Genomic DNA, 22,076 nt, shown 5'->3' on the forward strand with positions numbered 1-22,076 from the left:
ATGACCTGAGCAGAAACCAAGAGTGGACACTCAAACAAGTGAGCCACCCAGGTGCATGGCTCTTGTTTTTCTTAATCCACCCAGTTACTCTTCCTTTTGATTGGTGAGTTCAATCCATTTACATTTAGGGTGATTATTGTTATGTAAGGACTAACTACTGCCATTTTATCTTTGCCTTCTGGTTATTTTATCTCTCCATTGTTTCTTTTTCCTTCTATTTCTACCTTTGTAAGTTTGTGGTTTTCCATGGTGATTTGCTCAGTCTCTCCCTTTTTTTATGTTTTGTGTCTCTGCTCTAGATTTTTGCTTTGTGGTAACCATGAGGTTTACCTAAAACATCTCATAGATAAAGTAGTCCTTTTCCTGCTGATTGCACTCTGTCTTCATTCCCCTACAAAGGTTTTATCCTTTGTTGTTACAAATTATCTCTTCTTATGCTATGACTTTGTTACCAAGTTGTAGTAGCTATAGTTACTTGCAATGCTCTTTTCCTTTATGTTCTAATAGGAGTTTAATACAGTATTCTAAAAAAAGAGTTACAGTATTATTACTTGCCTGGTTAATCAGATTGAATTTTGTGTACTTTCATCTTTTGTTTCTTCGCTTGAAGAGTTCCCTCCAACATTTCTGTTAAGGCAGGTCTAGTGGTGGTGAACTCTTTTAGCTTTTGTTTGTCAGGGAAAGCTTTGGTTTCTCCTTCATACCTAAAAGATAGCTTTGCCAGGTAGAGTATTCTTGGCTGGCAGTTGTTATCTTTAAGTATTTTCAATATGTCATTCCTCTCTCTCCTGGCCTGTAGAGTTTCTGCTGAGAACTCTGCTAATAGCCTACTGGGGGACCTTGGTAGGTTACTTTATATTTTTTCCTGGGTGCCTTTAAAATTCCTTCTTTATTATTGACTTTTTTTAAAAGATTGATTGATTGATTGATTGGTTTGAAAGAGAGAGAGAGCACACAGAGGGAGAGGGAGAAGCAGGCTCCCTGTGGAGTGGGGAGCCTGATGCAGGGCTTGATCCAAGGACCTTGGGATCATGACCCGAGCCAAAGGCAGATGCTTAACCAACTGAACCACCCAGGCACCCCTATTACTGACTTTTGACAATTTTAATATAATGTGTCTTGGAGAAGGTCTTTTTGCCTTGAGACAATAGGGTGTTCTGTTAGCTTTGTAGACTTATGTATCCAGTTGCTTCCCCAGGTTTGGGAAGGTCTCAGCTATTATTTAAATGCATTCTCTGTTCCCTTCTCCCTCTCTTTCCTTCTGACATACCCATTATTCTCTTGTTGGCATTTCTGATGGAGTGAGATAGTTCTCATAGGGTGTCTTCACTTTTTAAAAATCTTCCGTCTGTTCCACCTGACTCATTTCTATATTTCTGTCCTCAAGCTTGCTAATCCTCTCTTCCATATGATCTGCTCTGTTTCCAGCACATTCTGATGCATTTTTCATCTCATTTATTGAGTTCTTCAGCTCCACAATTTATTTCTTTTTTAGAATTTCATTCTCTCTGATAAAGCACTTCTATTCATTAATTTTATTCCTGTGATCACCATATTGCCATTTGGAGTTTTCTTATAGCTCATTGAATTTCATCATAACTGCTATTTTAAATTATCAGTTAGACTGCAATATTCCATGTCTTTGGGTTCCATAGCTGGAGAATTGTCATTATCTTTTTATGATACTGCCTTACAGTGATTTTTCTTGGTGTTGGATGAGAAGTGCCTCCTCCACATTTGAAGGCTTTGTTTACTTGGATTCTAACAGTTCAGCAGGCTGGTAGATGGGGGTTTTCCTTTTGTTTTCCAGAAGATGGGGCTATAGCACAACTTTTTGATTTTTGTTACCAGAGCTAAGGGTTGGGAGCATGAAAAAAAGCAAAGAGTGGTGGTAAAGTGGGAGGGAGGTATGTACTTAGCACTTGGGGCTTTGGGTATACCCATGGCCAGGTGGGGGGATCTTCAAGTGGGAAGGGTTCCAGAGGTTTGTGGGCCAGCCTCTTGCGGCAGAGAACAGGAGATGCTTTCCTTCAGTTCTCTTTGCCTACTTCCCTTTCCTTCCCTTCCTCCAGCCACTGGGGTCTCTTCTCAGGGAGCCTCGTTCCTCCAGTTGCAGCGCCTGTTGCCAGTCCGACCCCCAACCGCTGCCTTACCCCGCCCCCTCCTCTGCCGGAAAGGTGGTGCCGGCTCACTGCGGGCTGCCGCTGCCAGCTCCCCTGCCTGTGCCCACCCACTCTAGGTACACAGATGGTGGATTTCTTGGACACCCTGCTATGCTGTGCAGAGGCGCTGTGGGGTTCCCCCCCTCCCAGGGTATGTATGTCCAATTAGTTGTAAATCAGAGGGGAGAGAAGAGGAATGACTTACAGCACCATGATGCTGACATCATTCCCAAATAAAATATATTATTAAAATGGATTTATCTTGTTCTCTTTCCTTTTTTAATGTAGCCCCTGCAAAATTTAAACTTGTATATGAAGCTTCATATCTCTGTGGGAGGTTTCTCAACTTTAGCACCACTAATATTTAGAGCTGGATAATTCTTTGTGTGGGGATCCAGCTTGTTCCCTAGAGGATGTTTAGTGACATCCCTGGCCTAGCTATTCTAGATCAGCTTCCCGCCTAGTGCAGGAATGCCTTTCTGGGCCATGACAGAAAGGGATTCAGCCTCTGTTTGAAACCTTCACTCAATAAGAATGTCTTCTTTATCATTTTTGGAATTAATTGTAAGACCTTTATATCAACATCCTATAACTTCTACCAGTGGTTCTAGTCTTAATCACTTGAGTAGCACAGATTAAACCAAATTCTTTATGAAAAAGTTAATGCACGTTAACAGGCCTTATACATTCTAAAGTTCATTCAACAATTACTTAAACTCCTCCTTTGTGTTCGCACTGTCCTAGACAACAGGGATAAGCAGATGAAACATGAGTTCTTGGGGGACTTGCATACCATCCTGGGGGATGTAGCTAATACTCAAGAGCCTACAGTAGTATGTCATGGGTTGATCAGGGCTGCGAAGAATATCAAAGCAGGCAAAGGTGCATAGGGAATGCTCTTGTTGGGAGGGAAGGGGTGTGGGGGTGCTATTACTCCTGGCCCTGTCCTCTAATACCCCAAGACCTCTGTCATGCCTACTGTTCCCCAGACCTCCAGTTTCTTTTGTTTCTTCTGGAATGCACATTGCCTTCATCCATTGCTTATAAATGTTTTCTGGACACCTTTGCCTAGCTTCTGATAATTCTTCCTGAGTGGAGGTGTCAAGGCTCCTTTTAAAAGTGGCACATGGAGCTGAATCCTGGTTCTGGTCTGATCATTGCAGAGTTGTCCTTAGGAATGTTCTAGCTGCTGTTCTCCTTTTGGCAATCTGAGATTGCACCTGCCTTTTTGGCAGCCTCATCATGCTGTTGACTCAGATTACAGTCAACAACCCCGAGGTCTTGTACTGTGTTACAGCTTCCACATTGTATACTGGACCTGAAGGCCAGTGTTTCTCTTGCTGCTTTTGATCAGCTTATTGCACACAGTGTGATCTGAAGGAGTTCGTTTCTGCATGTCTTCCACAAGAAATACCTGGGCTCTGTGATGGCCCATTACCTTTCACAATCCCTTTTACCTCTGCTTTCTGGTTGTGTTCTAGAGTAGATAATGTTGCAGATAATCCAGCCTCCAGATGAATGAGTAACTACTACAGTTTCATAAAACATCATGAGATACGTGGATAAAAATGAATGTGGAATATTTCCAGGTGGGATTCTTGGCTGGCAATCCTGTAATGATTTCTAAATTGAAAATTAAAAAAAAAAAAAAAAAAGCCTTGGATGTCTTTTATCTTCTTGCTTCCAGAATATTTCTTATTCTTCTTGCCTTTAATCCAAATAGTAATACATACCTGTACACTCAATGTAAGCGTTGGTTGGGAGGAATTACAGCCCCTCTTTCCGTCTTCGCAAAGCTTATTTCAGGCTCAAGCTTCTAGCATCTGTTCCATTTCTGGCTTTTTCGTAGACAAAAGATAGAAAATATAGTTGACCCCTGAACGGTATACCTCCCAGGGAGTAGAAAACCCATGTGTAATTTTTGACCCCTCAAAAACTTAACTGCTAACAGCTTACTGTTGACTGGAAGCCTTACCAATAACATAAACCATCAATTAACACGTATTTTGTGTGTCATAGGTATTTTATACAATATCTTACAATAAAGTGAGCTAAAAAGGCAAATGTTATTTAGAAAATCATAAGGAAGAGAAAATACATTTACTGTACTGTGCTGTATTTATAAAAAACCCACATATGAGTGGACTGGTGCAGTTCAAACACATGTTGTTCGTGGGTCAACTGTACACATCTCTCAAACTGCATTGTACATGCAAATGGTAGATAATGGCAGGGAGTCTGTCCCTCAGTTCCCTTGTGCATGTCACAGAGATTCATAGTCCTGGATTGTGGAGAATGTGATTTAAATACCATCTGTGGCTACTTATCCAGCAGACTGGTTAGATGACAAATCTGCCAAATGAACAGTGTGTGTTTCTAAAGAAGAAAAAGATATCAGAAGAATTTACCATGGAGGATTTAAAAATATTATTTATTTGAAAACCATATTAACTTCTATAACTCTAATTAGTTTATAGAGTAAAAGTTCTTTAGAAGATAATTATTTTGCTTACTATTTTCTTTAGTATTTTAGTTGCATAGGTATATTTTAAATGGCATCTGCTAAGCCAACATCCCTTGCCATAACTGAAGATAACCAAAAAGAATGTACTGTCTTAACAGCATTTTAGAAAGTTGGTCTGGGCTCCTCTCACTGGTCCCCCTGGTAGTGCTGTGATTGTGATTTGTGCAAGTGGGGTCGGCTTCTGGCCAGCCAGGCCTGGCTTCAGGATGCCTGAGCCCCTGACGGGCTGCTTATCCAGGCCACAGACCCTTTGCCACGGACGTCCACCATCCTTCTGGCTGCCTCCAAACCCCTGCAGAGGCTTTGAAGATACTCCTTCTGTAGATGCCAAATTTTACTCAATGTCCGTGTCTTTGGGGAAGTACTGATGTATAATGCCAGGCCTAAATTTTGCTCTGGCTTTGTAGTTCGTTTGCATTTTTCCATTTAGTTTCTTAAAAACCTTACACTAGGCCCTGTGATGGCATTTTGTTTACACTATTTAGCAGCTAGAGTAAAATAATATAGGAAGGATCAAGATAAGGATAGCTGTGTCGTGAACCCAACGCTTTCTTCGATGCGCCGGCACACAGAGGGCACACAGACCTCTGAGGAGGTGCAGACAGCTGGACACCAACGGGAAGGACCTGGGATCACTAGGATCAGAATGACACCGAAGGCATAGGGCCAGGAGATCTGCTGTGACACTTCTCAAGGACCAGGATAGCGGTGATCAGGGGTGCAACCCCAGACGGACCCTGTCTGTCCACAGCCGAGAACATTTTTATGGTGTCTATACGCCTGTGCCTGTGGTGGTCAGTTAACGGTGATAGCTTTTCTTTCCTGGTGTCAGTGGCGTTAAAATTAACTGTTTGTTTTTCTTTTCTTCTTTCAGAACAAGCTTGCCTTCCCCTATGTTTTCCAGAAATGACTTCAGCATCTGGAGCATCCTGAGAAAATGTATTGGAATGGTAAATTAACTCTCCTTTTTATAATATAACATTAAGTAGTATACGTTTCCCTGTATATTCTTTGGAAGGGAATCTTCATGTTGGCATAAACGTGATGTATGACAAAGTTTATGGAAACGTGTGAGAATCAGAAATTGGGAAAAGTCTTAGGTCTGCCTGACAGAATTTGAACCACTCTTTATGCCATTTAATAGGATTTTAATGTGAATTTTCACTCTAAAAAAAAAATCGGATAAGAAAATGCTCTTTTCCTACTGTCATATCACCTTTGTATTTCCCTGTAAAATTACCCAGAAATTCTTTCAGAAAGCACAGATTCACCAAAGTGTAGAAGGTAGTAATTTCATGTACATTTCTTTGTATGAGCTAGTTGTTTTGTACTTTGAGTTTTAAGTGTGATGTATTAGATACTTAGAATGTGTCTCTCCTTAGCTGTGCAGGTAGATTTGATTTGGGAGCAGGCAGCAAATGGCAAAGTTTACTATTCCATAAATCCTTAGGTTCTCTTTAAAACAGTAGTCCACAGCACCACCCTGACATCAGTTAGGCTAGAATTCTGAGTAAAGTTATCTTAATTCTTCCAGCACAACCTTTGGCCAACTAGAATGATGAAAAGTTTGAAACACGTGAGTCCTAAGCTGCTAAAGAATCTGCCTGGACATTACCTTTTGTAATTTTGTAATTTAATGTGCATCCTGGGAGTCCTCCAAGAACTTTCCCTGCACCAAGAAGTATAGTCAGTTTCTTTTCGTTCTGTGCTTGAAATCCTTGCAACTTGTGATGTGCCCACTTTGGCGTTTTTCTAATGTCCCTGTTCTCTGCATGGGGTTATTTCATCTGAGACTTTCCAAGTGTGACTTCCAAGAAGCGATTTAATCCCAGAAACATTCATTTTAAACAAGTATTTTCTGATTCTACTATGTGGAGAGTAATTCAGCTAAGCTCTACAGCCAGATAATGGGATTTATCCCAGCCTTGCTACTTCCTGTCTGTGAGATCCCAGGGAAGCTATCTTGCCACCCTGGATAGGGTTTCCTCGTGTGTAAAGTTAGGAGACTAATTTGTACCTAATAGGTGTATTGAGAGATAAATAACATAACTTATGTAAAGTGTCTAGGAAGTCCCTGGTTTAGCATAATGCTCAATATTATTAGCAGCAGTTAATCCCATTTGAGAATCAGAGCACCTGCCTCTAATCCTATTTTGATTATATTAAGAATCATCAGGACAAACCAAATGTATATATTCTCAAGTAAGATGTTAATTATACATATTACTGTCTTTGGATCTGAAATTTTCCAGACAAAAAATTAGTATTTGTATTCTACAGAGTCAAGTATTTCTCAAATCCTTAGTAAACATATTTACCATTATGATTTATATGCAAATAGGCATATATGTGTGTTTTAAATTAAAACCAGTTTCACAAAAGGAATATTCATCATTATAACAAATGATATTTCCCATTATGTTAAATTAATGCTGATTCCAACTCACCATATTGATTACACAGTCTCTAAGGAATGAAACTCTCCCTACAGAATCGGTACCACATCTGTCAAAGACTATTGGGTCAGCAGAATTTGTATGCAAACGTCAGATGTGGTTGAGTCTTTTTGGACATCATGGAAAATAAGTTTTCTGTATTTGTCCAGCTTGAGTCTGTCTGCTACCATCTCCTTTCTCACAAGTGTCAGATTGAGTGGTGAGGTCATGAATTTGTTCAGGCTAGTGACCGGAGGTTGTCTAGTTTATATCTAAAGCAAGCATTCTGTCTAGATGGAGAATAACCATTCTTTTAAGAGACAGGACACAATGTTCTGTTGGATCCTACCTGTCACACTTTGAAAGATACTCTATTTCTCTAGAAGAATGGTTTTACTTTTATTTTTTAGGTGCAGAACTATTTGTAAATAAAGATTCTCTATTGAGTTTTTAAGATAACCATTCTTAGAGGAACATTTATTAATGTGGATTGAAAGGAAATTAGTGTTTGGAAGCACTGTTCTTTGGGCACTGTCATAGGCTCCCCCTCTCATACGCAGTAGAAACAATCAAAAGGTTTAAGTGTTGGCCAACAATAGAGATTTAAAGTACAATGTATCTTGAGAGAGAAATGCAAGTATCATTGCTAGAATAAATTTTTTTTTTTTTTTTAAGATTCATCTATTTATTTGAGAGAGCGAGAATGAGAGAGAGTACATGAGAGGGGGGGGGGTCAGAGGGAGAAGCAGGCTCCTCGCTGAGCAGGGAGCCCGATGCGGGACTCGATCCCGGGACTCCAGGATCATGACCTGAGCCGAAGGCAGTTGCTTTAACCAACTGAGCCACCCAGGCGCCCCTAGAATAAATTTTTAAAAGTAATTTTTGGTATAGACTCCTCCAACATCGGCCTCCTTCCACCTTCTAAAAGAAAATAGTCCAAAACTTAAAAAATGTAATATCTAAAGCTTTTTTGCACTGAAGTTCACAGCGAAGAAATTTTTTAAAATCCTGCATTGCATTTCTGTGATTCTATTAAACTTAATCCATACACTTGAATTCCTTTCTCTGGGTAAATCTCAGTTACAAAAGCCATGTACATTTCTTTCAGCCAAGTCTTCCCCAGAGCTTCACATTCCCAGTTTCTCAATTTTATAATAATAAATCTTAAAAGTAGCAGAGGATATTTGGTATCAAACCATAGCTGTTCATGATGTCTCTGTCAAGTTGAGGAGCATACCAAATGAGAGTAGAGAGTGTGAGCATCTGCACTGAACTAGGGTCCAGTCCCAACTTTTTAAAAAAGAATGCCTCTTACGATGATATAATTTTATGGTATAGTGTCGTTATTACAGGACATGGTTTTGGGGTGCCTGGCCGGCTCAGTCGGTGGAGCATGCAACTCTTGATATCTTGGGTTGTGAGTTCGAGCCCCACTTTGGGTGTAGAGATTATGTAAAAATAAAAATCTTTAAAACAAAAAACATAATACCTGACTTTTATGAACTCATGAGAGATGCTTATCTGTCAGGTATGGTCTAGGTATAATTTGTCTTAGGAAGGAAAGTCAAAGTATCTTCTCCAGACATTTGCCGTCCTGGACTGCCATGCCCTGCAGCGCCTTCCCCAGCCAGGCTTGCTTTGACCCCATCCTCCACTTCCACATACGGACACATTTTGCTTTGCTTCTTTCTAAAAAGAATATGGAGACTTATATTTGCAAAACTTAATGACATCCTTCCTTTTTTCTTCCAGTCTGTTTTGGACAGGATTATGTTACCAAATGTTGGATTTTACTACATGAAATGAATACTTTACATGACTGATATTTAATTCTAAATCTCTCTGTGATTGAAGCTTTTATAAAACAGATTCTCAGCTCAGAATTAATACTGATACTGGTTAGAGCTTTGAAACCTTTCTTACTCCCATTGCCCTTTTGTTGAAGGGCTTGAATCTCATAATCCCATTGTCCTGTGCTTCCCCTGTTTTTTTCCTCCTCTTCTCTCCCATCCCTTTAGGATGTCTCAGTGGGACTCACCCAGGGGGGTTAGGTCATGGGTGTTCACATTTAGTGACTTTTGGAACCAGGGCCAGCACCAGGATGAGGCAAATGAGGTAGGTAGGCACAAAAGTGGAGTAGGCATTTGTGCTCATGGCTTTGCAGGTGCCAACCCTGTGTTTGCTAAATATCCTGGAGTCCTAGAATATTAGTATTGGATTATTATCAGAGATGAAAAAGTTCTGATGTATTTATAAAAACTGACCTTTTAAAGTGAAAATGTTATATCACTCTTTTAAAAATGTCCAGTGGAACCAAATACCGTGGAAATTTGAATGCAAGAGTAAGCTCTTCGTTAAGAGTTGAAAAGTTGGGCGCCTGGGTGGCTCAGTCGTTGGGTGTCTGCCTTCAGCTCAGGTCATGATCCCAGGGTCCTGGGATCGAGCCCCGCATTGGGCTCCCTGCTCAGCGGAGAGTCTGCTTCTCCCTCTCCCACCCCGTCTGCTTGTGTTCCCTCTCTCACTGTGACTCTCTCTGTCAATAAATAAAATATTAAAAAAAAAAAAAAAGTTGAAAAGTTCATAGTTCCATTTGCTCCTTTAACTCATATTTCCATTCTATATTTCTTATGGAATATTATCCTTAACTTTTTTTTTTAAGATTTTATTTATTTATTTGACAAAAATACATACAAAAATAAAAATTTGACAGCATATATCCTGTGAGCATAAGATTTTGAGAATAAAAGTTTCTCTGCATCAATGTATTCTTACAAGTATTAATATATGAGTGATCAAAATAACAAGCATTGCAAAATTTATGAAAATATTAACATAAAAGGTAAAATGTTATTCATAAAATGGATTTTTTCAGTTGGGTTTAGGTATCTGAGAATGTCCCCTATTGCTAGAATGTGACAGGATTTTTAGTAATGATTGTTATTTTTTAATAGATTCAAGAATTAAACCTTGCTCATATTAATAGGCAGATGGGAGTAGGAGTTTGGTGTTTTGTTTTTTTTTAACATCTAGCAATATCATTCAGTTTAGTTCTTTGACCCTTTCCCAACTGTGTACCAAAATTCAGATAACATATATTTACCAAAAATATTTTTTTATGATCCATAAGTTGACAACTCAATTAGGACTTCTTCAGTGTTACTAAAAACAGGACTTTAAAAAACTTTAACTTGTGGAAGATCTTGTTAGCCTCCATTGGAGTCCTAGGTGTCTTGGTCTCTGGGAAATGTAAATGTAGCCAGAGAAGCTTTCCCAGGGATTGCAGTTCTTGCTTCACGAAGCTCTTTTCTCTCACTCACCTATACCTTGTAATAGTGAGAAGGGTGTGAGAAAATGGAAATATTTTTCACTGAAACACACCTATGTTGCTATAGTAACTTTTGATAAAATGCTTTTATCTTACCATGAGCTTTAAAATGTTTCCCTCAAAACCACCGATACAGCTCATTCATTTGATGCAGGGTACCGGCCACACAACCACAGAGCCAGACCATAGTCAGACACGCCTCACGGCAGCGGTCAAGAGTGTGATGTTACTTTGGGGGTCAGATAAACATGTTAGTATATGTCACTGTGGTACTTGTCCCATTCTTGAATTCTGATAAGATCAGTACAGACCTAGATAAAATGTGGAGCTTTGCCACAGCTGCTACCTTATAAACACTGCCTTGAGAGACGGGGAACAGAAACAGCAAAGTAGTAAACAAAACCTAGCATCTTTACCACCTCACTTTGCAGTGATCTGAAGTCAGAATACCCCAATATGGGAGAAGTGGCTAGAAGTCCCGATTTCTAATGTCAGGTCTTTGCCTTAACCGAAACAGAGAAAGTCCTGGAGCCCTCCTTCAGATTAGTGAATGGGGCCTCAGTTAAAAGAGGCTTCACTGATTCCAGTACTGTACTTCTAACCCTCCCTTCATTTGGCGCCCTGCAGAGTTTTACATTTCAAAGCAAGAATACTATACTATGATTCAGTATGGTGTGAGTTGTTCCCCCCCCCCCCCCACACACACACAGCCCACTCCCCACCTCCACCCCTCATCGCAGAAGGGTAGTTGGAAAGGGGAAGTGGGAAAAGAGAAACAGCATGACATCCAGTGCAGGTGTCTGCTTGGGCCTGCCAGTTATTAGGTAAGAGTGCCTGTGGAGGCTGAGCGTCTAGAAACTGGCCCCCTTAAAGCAGCCCCGCCCGCGTGGCTCCTAGACAGTCTTTGTGACTGCACCTCGAGTGAATACAGCCTGAAGACTGAGATCCAGTCCCGGCTTCAGCCAGTGCGTCTGTCATCCCTCCACACTCCTGTCTAGTAGTTGTCCAGCCAAGTCTGAAAAGACTCAGCTACTAGACAGGAAGAATGGGAAAGGAATATCTGTTTACCTTTTTCCTCATGCTTTTCTTGTCTTTTTCTTTGTTTTTACCATTGGTTTGCACCAAGGTGTGCAAAGTGTGGTTCAGTTCATACACAAACACACACCCCTCTCCTGCTCCATAGTTCCTTCATTTCTGGCTGGGTTACCTTCTACTTGTTCCCCTGTTGTGTTCCCCTTGCGCTGGTCTGTGAGAGCTGAGGAACAGTGCTGTAACCAACAGTGAAAGGCATGAGGGCAGCAGGCTTTTTTCAAACTGCTCATCCAGATGGTCCCACGAGGGCTGTCTTGTGAGTTCTTCGTGTGACTGCTTTGGGCATAATCAGTGGTATTCAGACAGCAAGAACCTCTCATGCAAGATAAACTGGTAGATGGTAGACATCTTATGGAACGAGGGGACTGAGCAGCAGAAGATGTGAAAAAGACCTTTGACCCACCAAAGCCCTTAGATGTAAGAAGGATGAATTTTTACACCCTTGGTGTAGCTATGGGAGGTGTGCAGGGGTTGGGTGGCGGGGGTGGGGGGTGGCGGTTGTGGAGGAAGGATCCAGTACCAGCTTCATCTTGCAGAACGCACATCCAAGGAACAGAGCCAGGACTGCCGCTAGCACTTGACCATCACTGAAGAGTCTAGAAACCCACTTAGTGCTTGGGTAACACTCCTGGGTGAGGGCTCTGCCTGCAAGCTGGCTGCTTGGGCAAATGAGCAGACAGATTTAGCCTAAGACCTAAGTTAAGTTTCTCTGGGTAACCCAGGTCTTAAATATTTGCACATTTGGGTGTTACAGTGTTAGACTTTACATATATAAAATATTTTTCCATTTTAGTTGGGATCAAACTTGGCCTTGCCTTCAGGTTGTTTATGTAGTGCTCAAGTGATGAAGCAGCCTTCTTTCTCTCTTTTTTAATTCTCAGTTTGTCAGTGGATGAGAAATTGCAATTAAGAGTTTCTTCAGTTTCATCATTGGTTGCTATTAATTTGCATGGATAAATTTAAACTTTGTTTTTAGCTGAGTCACAGGGTGGAACTGCCTGGCATAAATACTTAATTTTTCCAGCTGACTGATGCTCCCAGTGATAAAAGTAGTCCAGCTAATGTTTCTTCCTGAAACTTGACCCTCATAATGTGCATTGTTTCTTTTTCTGTTACTGAAATCTACACAGTACTAATTAGTTGTATTCAATATCTAGAGAGTCCAATACCAGACTGTATTATATTGGAAGTAAAAATGGTGTCACTATACATTTCCAAGACAGAACAAAATATAGTTTGTGTCACTTGGGTTTTTCATTACATACCTAGGGAACTGTAGATTTTAACAATTAAAATTATTGTAAGGTTACTTTAAAATAATTCAACTAATAGAAGCAATAAAGTTGTAAGTCCATTGCTTTTTATACTCTTTTAAAATAGCTTTTTATACTCTTCTGAGAGGGTGAGGGTGTTATCTCGGACTGGATTTATGTGTATATGTTCTCTGGGATCTGGATCTTTTTCTTTCCTTCGTACTCCTTCTCTGTTAGTTGGCCCAGATGTGTGCCTTTATAGTTCCTTGAATGCATACATTCTGAGTTACTAAAAGAGGTAGGAAGGTGTTTAAATTATTCTGGATTACAACATTGGATTTAAAGAAGCTTATTTAGGAATTTTAGGGGCTTTTCAAATGATTAAAAATAATCTGCCCATTGAATTGATGATAAACCATGTCCTTTGTGCTTTGCTCTCCAGTTTACAGCACACCCTCTTTCACTGACTCACTCCTGTAAAGTCCAGCCAGCTGGTGCTGAGCAGCCAGTGGCCAGTAGACCCTTGATCATCCCATCCTTGCCTGGATATTTTCCCTGGGAAGATATATGTGAAGAGATGCACTGCACCTAGCGTTGCTTTCGAGATGAAAGATTAAGTCCCTTGGCCAAGACTCTCTCATCTGCTGTAACTAGGCACAGGCAAAAATGCTGTCACCCCTAGCACATCTACTGCCTCAGGGAGTATTTTGTCCTTCTAGTGCTGTTTGGGGGGGAGGGGGGGAATCCAGAAACAAGCTTAGCGGTAAAGTTCTTCATTCCTGTAATGGAAGTTTCACCCTACTGTTGTACATGATAAAGTGAAATGTAGAGAACAAGAACAGCATGGTGTGGGTCATATACTAGTCAAAGGGTAGGGCTTGAGTCGTCCCCCTGGTGAGCCCCTGTCGTCTTGGTGACTGGATGGAGCAGCCAGGCAGCAGAGAGCCCTCCCATGGGATGGCAGCCATCCGTCCTGGCTGGGGCTCCAGGAAGTGTCCTCTCCTTTACTCCCTCACCCTTGAAAGCCAGAACTCAGAAGCAGGAAGCGCCTGGGCAGCTCAGTCGGCTAAGCCTCCAACTCTTGATTTTTGGCTCAGGTCATGATCCTCGGGTTTGTGAGATTGAGCCCTGTGTCGGGTTCCGCTCTGGGCATGGAGTCTGCTTAAGATTCTCTCCCTCTCCTGCCCTTCCCCCTGCTCACATGCGCTCTTTCTTTCTAAAATAAATAAAATCTTAAAGAAAAAAAAAAAAGAACTTGGAAGACAGGCTGCCTTCTGAGTAGCTTTTCTACAGCTCAGCCTCCCAGGTGACAGGGCAAAGTATCCTAATTTTCGAGGCCCCCTTGCCTCTCCGCGTCTTGGAGGACCTGGTGCTCTCGCATGTGTTCTTAATGATAATAGCTAACATTGCTCACTTACTGTATGCCTGCTACTGTTCTGAGTGTCATATATGAATTAACCTTTACAAGCCCTGTGAGGTACACAATGAAATCCCCATTTGGGGAGAGGTGAGGGACTTACTCGTGGTGACACAAGCATGAGTTGACAAGGGGCCTTTCATCTCAGAGCCCATTCATAAAATGTACCATCTTAACCATTTCTAAGCGTGCAGTTCAGTGGAGTTCACGCATTCACTTTGTTGTACAGCAGTCCCCACCATCCACCCAACCTTTTCATTGTGCAGAAGTGACACTTCATACCCAGTGTCACCAGGAGCTCTCCGTTCCCCGCCCCCAGTCCCCGGCAGCGACCATGCTGCTTTCTGTTCAGAACTCACTCTTCGAACCACTTTAGTGTCCCTGGAACTTAGGACTGGACTAACCCGAGCAGATTTGGTTGCTCTTCTTTTTCCCTTCTGCCACTTCGTTTCTCTCTTGTACATTTTATGATTAGCATGTCAGTGTGTGGGTTGTAAGGTGGTCCAGTTTCTGCGGGGCAAGCTTGTTAGCTTCCTTTTGCCAGGCTGAAAGTATTAGACTTTAAACTAAATCTCCTGTTTTACTCCTGATTAAAAGAGCAAAACGTGTTCATTTTAGGAAGCTTAGAGAATACAGAAAAGCGTAAAGAAGATAATTAAGATCACCTCTACTATCCACTCTTCAAGGCAGCAACTGTTAATTTGTTGGTGCTGTGACCTTCTGGCATTTGTTTCTAGATCTATAGAACCTATTTTTGAACATGTTGCTTTGTAACCTACCTTTTCCCACATTTTGCCATGTGAACTGTTTTACATCATTAAAAAAGAGGGTTTGACTTCAAGGAGCCTTGTGTTCCAGTGAAAGAGTCAGGAAAGTCTAGTGCATTGTGATAAATGCCTGAATAGGCATAAAGTCAGTGGGCACAGGGACTGCAGAGGAGCATGTCGGGTAGGGGCACCTGCAGTGTGGTGGAGTCTAAGATACTCTCCCTTCCCCTGGGAACTGTATTACTGTAGAGTTAGCAAGATGAGCTGACATAACAGCGGGCAGTCTCATACATGATCAAGGGCTAAATTGTGAGATCTAGGTTCTGGTCCTCCAGGAGTTGGAAGAAGCGAGAAATCAATGAGCCCTAGAATGGTTGAAGAGGAGAGACTTGGGCTGGGCCTTGACATATGGGTAAGATGTACAAGAGTTAAGGGAAGAGAGCAGGGCATTCCAGGTCAGGGTTGACCCTGCCAGGTCATTTAACCCAGTGCCTAAAACAGTGCCTGGCACCTAGTAGATGCTAAATGAAATTTCAAAGGTATTTTGAAAAAATTTAATTTCTAATGCATATTCTGTACTGCAAGTTGTGTAGAAGAGATTTTCTTTGAGTATACCTGACAAAATTATAAGATATTTAAAGTATTTTAAAGTATATTTAAAGTATTCATCACGGTGATTGGATATGGTATACACTGTGAAAGGGTCCCCTTGAGTTAATTAACACATCAGTCACCTCAGTACTTTTTCTCTGTGAGAACATTTAAATACTACTCTTAGCAAATTTCATTTATGCAAAACAGTGTTATCAACTATAGTTGCCATGTTATACATTAGATCTTCAGCTCTTACTCATCTTATAACTAAAAGATTGTACTGTTTTACCAATCTCTCCCTATATTGCCTACCCACAGCCCCTGGCAACCACCTCCCTACTGTGTTTCTATGAGTTTGCCCTTTATTGTATTTTTCTTTTGTTTTTGTTGTTTTTTTCCCACATATCAGTGATACTGTGGAGTATTTGTCTTTATGTCTGGCTTATTTCACTTAGCATAATGCCCTCTAGGTTCATCCTTGTTGTCACAAATGGCAAGATTGTCTTCTTTTGTAAGGCCAAATAATATTCCTGTGTGTGTGTGTGAGTGTGATTTTCTTGACCACACTAATCACATTTTCTTGATCCATTTATCTTTTTTTTTTTTTTTAAAGATTTTATTTATTTATTTGAGACAGAGAGAATGAGATACAGAGAGCATGAGAGGGAGGAGGGTCAGAGGGAGAAGCAGACTCCCTGCCGAGCAGGGAGCCCGATGCGGGACTCGATCCCGGGACTCCAGGATCATGACCTGAGCCGAAGGCAGTCGCTTAACCAACTGAGCCACCCAGGCGCCCCCATTTATCTTTTGATGGACACTTAGGTTGTTTCCTTATTGGCTATTATAAATACTGCTCTAATGAGCATGGGAGTGCAGATGTCTTTTCAAGTTAGGGTTTTCATTTCTTTGGGTAAATATTAAGAAGTGGAATGCCTGGGTCATATGGCAGTTCTATTTTTAAGTTCTTGGGGAACCTCCACTGTGCTTTTCATAATGTCCGTACCACTTTACATTCCCACCAGTGGTGCATAAGGGTGCCTTTTCTCCACATCATTGCCAGCCATTCCTCTCTTTTATAGACGTAAAACAGGTGTGACGTGGTATCTCATTATAGTTTTGATTTGCATTTCCCTGATGATTAGTCATGTTGGGCACCTTTCATGTATCTATTGGCTATTTGAATGTGATCTTTGGAAAAGTGTCTATTCAGTTCCACGGCCCATTTTTTAATCTTTTTTTTCTATTGAGTTGGAAGAGTTTATAGAGAGAGAGAGAGAGAGAAGAAGATAGTAACCTCTTATCAGATACAGGATTTGTAAATATTTTCTCCCATTCTGTAGGTTGCCATTTTATGATGTTGATTTTCTTTGCTGTGCAGAAGCTTTCAGTTTGATATAGTTCCAGTTGTTTGTTTTTGCTTTTGTTAGTTTTGCTTTTGGTGTCAGATTAAAAAAAAAATCATCATAAGACCTATGACAAGGAGCTTACCCCTTGTGTTTTCATCTAGGAGTTTTATGGTTTCAGTTCTTATGTTAAAGTCTTTAATCCATTTTGAGTTGACTATTGTGAATGGTATAAGATAGTGATCTAGTGTCATTCTTTTGCATGACTGTCCAGTTTTCGTAGCACCATTTATTGAGGAAATCCCCCATTGTATATTCTTGGCTCCTTTGTCAAAAATCATTTGGCCATATAGGTGTGGATTAATTTCTGGGCTCTTTGTTGTATTCTATTTACCTGTGTGTCCAGTTTTATGCCCCTACCATACTGTGTCAGTTACTTTGGCTTTATAATCTTGTTTGAAATCAGGAAGCAAGATGCTAGCTGTGGGCTTGACATATATGGCCTTTATTTTGCTGAGTTATGTTCCCTCTCTACCCACTTTGTTGAGAGTTTTTATCATGAAAGGATGTGGAATTTTGTCACATGCATTTTTTGCATCTATTGAGATGATCATATGATATTATTCATTTTGTTAATGTGGTGTATCACATTGATTTATGGTGTTGAAGCATCCTGCATCCCAGGAATAAATCCCACATGATCATGCTGTATGATCCTTTTAATGTACTTTTGCACTTGGTTTGCTAATATTTTGTTGAGGTATTTTGTATCTGTGCTCATCAGAGATACCGGTCTATGATTTTCTTTTCTGTGGTGTCCTTGTCTGGTTTTGGTATCAGAATAATGCTGACTTCATAAAATGTGTTTGGAAATGTTCCCTCTATTTTTTTTTTTTTAAAGAGTTTGAGAAGTACAGTCTGGCAGAATTTACCAGTGAAGTCATGTGGTCCTGGATTTTTGTTTGTTGGCTGGCTTTTGGTTACTGCTTCAGTGTCCTTACTGATAATTTGTTCAGATTTTCTCTTTCTTCATGATTCAGTCTTCATAGGATATATATTTCTAGGAATTTATTGATTTCTTCTAGGTTTTCTCATTTGTGTTGGCATGTAATTGCTCATAGTAGTTTTTTATGAGGCTCTTTTTTCCTTTTTTTCCCTACAGATTTATTTATTTTAGAAAGAGCACGAGCAGGGGGAGGAGCAGAGGGAGAGGGAGAGAGAGAATGTCAAGCAGACTCCACACTAAGCGTGGAGCCCAGTGTGAGGCTCAATCTCTCGACCCTGAGATCATGACCTGAGCTGAAATCAAGAGTTAGATGTTTAACCGACTGAGCCGCCCAGGCACCCCTCCATGTATTTTTTTTTTAATTGAACTGTAGTTGATACCTAACGTTAACATTGGTTTTAGGTGTACAACATAGTGATCCAACTAGTCTATATATTATGCTATGCTCACTACAAGTGTAGCTGTGATCTCTCACCAAACAGTGCTATTATATTGATATATTGCCTTTGTTGTACCTTTTACCCCCATGACTTATTCATTCCATAACTGGAAGCTTCTGTCTCCCACTCTCTTTCACCCATTTTGCCTGTATGATCCTCTCTATTTTTATGGTATCAGTTGTAATGTCTCTCCATTTACAATTTTTGAGTCTTCTCTCTTTTTGTCTTGGTGAGTCTAGTTAAAGGTTTGTCTACTTTTTGAAAGAACCAGCTCTTAGTTTCATTGATCTTTTCTATTGTCTTTTTAGTCTCTATTTCATTTATTTCCCTCTGATCTTTGTCATGTCCTTTCTTCCACTAACTTTCGGCTTAGTTCTTTTTCTAGTTCGTTGAAGTATAAGGTCAGGCTTTTTATGTGCGATCTTTCTTGTTTCTTAATGTAGGCATTTATTGCTGTGAACTTCTCTCTTAGAATTGCTTCTGCTGTATCCCATGAGTTTTGGCATGTTGGATTTCCATTTTCATTTGTCTCAAGATGTTTATTGATTTTCCTTTTGAATTCTTCTTTGACCCATTTGTTGTTCTATAGTGTGTTTTAAATCTCACATATTTGTAAATTTTTCCATTTTTTTATTGTAGTTAATTTTTCTTTTAACATTTTATTTATTTGTCAGAGAGCACAAGCAGGGGGAGCGGCAGGCAGAGGGAGAAGCAGGCTCTCTGCCGAGCAGGGAGCCCCATGTGGGGCTCGATCCCAGGACCCCAGGATCATGACCTGAGCCGGAGGCAGATGCTTAACCCACTGAGCCCTCTGGGTGTCCCTCTTATAGTTCATTTCTAATATCATACTCTTTTGATTAGAAAAGTTCCTTGATAGGGCGCCTGGGTGGCTCAGTTGGTTAAGCGACTGCCTTCGGCTCAGGTCATGATCCTGGAGTCCCGGGATCGAGTCCCGCATTGGGCTCCCTGCTCAGCAGGGAGTCTGCTTCTCCCTCTGACCTTCCTCCTTATGCTCTCTGTCTCTCATTCTCTCTCTCTCAAATAAATAAAATCTTTAAAAAAAAAAAAAAAGAAAAGTTCCTTGATATCATTTGAATCTTCTTAAATTTATTGAGACTTACTTGTGCTGAATGTATAATCTGTCCTGGAGAATGTTCCATATGCATTTGAAAAGAATGTGTATTTTGCCTACTGTTCAGTGGAATGAAGGTTCTGTATATATCTCTTGGGTTTAACGTATCATTTACGTCCATTGTTTCCTTGTCTATCTGGATGGTCTATCCATTGTTTAAATATTGAAGCCCCCTACTTTTATTGTATTCCTCTGTAAGTACAAAGCAGTACAGCCCCACTGTTGATGCTGCTTTGTCTCTGGGGGAAGGAGCATTTTCACGTTTTTACTTCCTTATTGTTAAATTTTATATGTAGAGTTACGTATTCCTCTATTAGTGTTTGGTTTTGTCTTGTTTTATTAAAGAAAATAACTAGGGAAGGTATTTTTTAGGAGAAGGAAGAGAGCCTGAGACATCACAATAAGATAAACTTTGGTAGTCCAAGTTTTCTGACCTGGGACCCAACAGTGAATTTCTGAAGTTAATGAGATCTCAAAGATACATAGTGCAGCCTTCTTTTCTTTATCCCTTTCTAGATTCCTATTCTCCCTGGTCTCTCCATTGAGACAGCAATAAACCTACTATTTCTTTTAATTAGGTTGAGCTGCTACATGGCTGTGTATTCTGCAATATTTTATGGTCATGAATGAGCTTAATTTTTTTTAATGCACTCCAGTTGTATTTTTGTGAAGGTTACATTATTTTTAATTGTACAGATCAATAAGAATGGATGTTGAGGGGGGAAAAGTCAGAGGTAAGACAGGTGGCATTCAAGCCTTGGGAATGTTCACCTGACCCATGTAGGTTTAGTCAGCAGACTTTATTAAAGACCTGATTTCCAAAGGAAAGGTAAATAATGGTAGGTGGAAGGTTGGGAAGATCATCAGAATATTCTAGAGAATACCAAGATAAATTTCTTACCTAGTGAATTTTTTAAAGACTTAATGATGCCATTGTTTGCTGGCAGGGTAGGGTAAACAGAGTTGAAAATTCAAGTCAGAGACCACCCTCCACCCCCCCGACCAATTATTACATTGTGTTTGGAAGTCTGTTGTGATTGTGTCATTCTAGCAGACAGAATTTAAAACCTGTTCTATAAAATGCATTATAGTCTTCTAATACCGAGTCCCCAAAGTATAGTCGATTTGAGTGGTCAGGAAACCTCAGTGTTGTTCAAAAACAGTCTGAGATTTCTTTTGGAAAATTAGCACAAAAATGGTATATCACTGATCATTAGCTCACTGTGAAGATTTTTGTTTTTTGTGCCTGCATCACCTTTCTATCCCATTTCCTAATTCTGTCTGAGGCATATTTATTAATACTCATCATCTAATGCTCACCAGATTGTGGGCTCCTCGAAGTCAGGGAGAATGTTTGGGTAGTCTTTGTGTTTCCTTCCATGCCTAGAACAATGTACTCCATATTGTTAGGTGCTCTGGAAAGATTTGTGAAATTGAACTGATACTAATTAAATTTCACGGACTGTTGTTTTCTATTACTTCCTTCCCAAGAACATGTTAAGTAAATATGGCAGCAGGTAAGTTTGCCGCGTCTATGGGACATCAACATTTCCATTTTCTTGTGAAATAGGAACTGTCCAAGATCACCATGCCAGTTATATTTAATGAGCCTTTGAGCTTCCTGCAGCGACTCACTGAATATATGGAGCACACATACCTCATCCACAAGGCCAGTTCATTCTCTGATTCTGTGGAAAGAATGCAGGTATGTGTCAAACTAGCACAGAAAGGGCATGAGTCTTAGAGACTTCTCTGCCATCTCCACCTCCAAAAACACATACACAGAATTTGTGTTAAATGCAATGTGAGTTTGGGAAATGTTATTAAAATGAGAGTGTGTGGAGTATCCTCTGTGTTCCCTCCCCCTGCCATCCTCTAGCCAGAGTGCCACCACGGTGGAAAGACCAGTGACAATTGCAAGACAAGCAGAAGGTGGTCCATAACCAAATCTGGATGTTACTGAGCTGTTTCTGAGTCTCCATTTTAGAAAAGTAGTATGTTCTTGGGGGAAACAGCTCAACTTTTCTTCTTTCAGATTTTCTTAGGCTGTTCCCAAGAAGGAACGAACACACACATGCACACATAAATACGTATATTTATGCTTATGTATGTAAGAAGTGTACACATTGTTACAGGTTTAAACAAAAGACAACAAGCAATTGTACTTCTTAATTTTGTTTTGGGTAGAAGATGCTTCCATGGTGTGTATGGATGGGTTAGTTACAGGCGGAGCAAAGTAGACATATTGTTCTCCTTCAGACAAAGCCATGGCATTCATAATAGAATCTTTCTGTTCTTTCATTTATATCAGTCGGCTTTTCCCAACCTTATGGGACTTGATACCAGTGTTCACTTATGTCTCTTTTTCCCTATCCTAAAAATGTTGTACTTTTTGGAAATTTTAAGAGAATTAAAAGTAATTTGGGGTTTAAGAGTTTTTTTTAAAGTTCTTGAGAGAATCTGTAGCACTCTTAGGGTGTTATAAAAACCATATGGCTCGGAATGACTGGAGTAAGAGACTCAGTCGTTTTCATTTTGAATGCCCACACTGGCGTATTAAGTTGCTAGAGCTGTATTAAAAATCCA

General features: G+C 40.3%; 1 protein-coding gene across 8 annotated transcripts in view; it reads left to right on the forward strand.

Moving 5' to 3' along the window:
* The window catches only part of OSBPL1A (oxysterol binding protein like 1A), a 224,526-nt gene that overhangs the window by 186,889 nt on the left and 15,561 nt on the right, over positions 1–22,076 (forward strand). For 7 of the 8 annotated variants that reach the window (XM_034995759.1, XM_034995760.1, XM_034995761.1 and 4 more), the window contains 2 exons: positions 5,561–5,636; positions 21,061–21,195. In XM_034995759.1, the coding sequence (XP_034851650.1) occupies positions 5,561–5,636; positions 21,061–21,195 (211 nt within the window). Of the gene's footprint in view, positions 1–5,388; positions 5,481–5,560; positions 5,637–21,060; positions 21,196–22,076 lie in introns of those variants that run through there. The other variant, XM_034995766.1, reaches the window with a different exon arrangement.

The sequence above is a fragment of the Mirounga leonina genome, unplaced genomic scaffold (assembly GCF_011800145.1).
Source record: "Mirounga leonina isolate KUSES-001 unplaced genomic scaffold, KU_Mleo_1.0 Mir_93, whole genome shotgun sequence".
NCBI classification, from domain to species: domain Eukaryota; kingdom Metazoa; phylum Chordata; class Mammalia; order Carnivora; family Phocidae; genus Mirounga; species Mirounga leonina.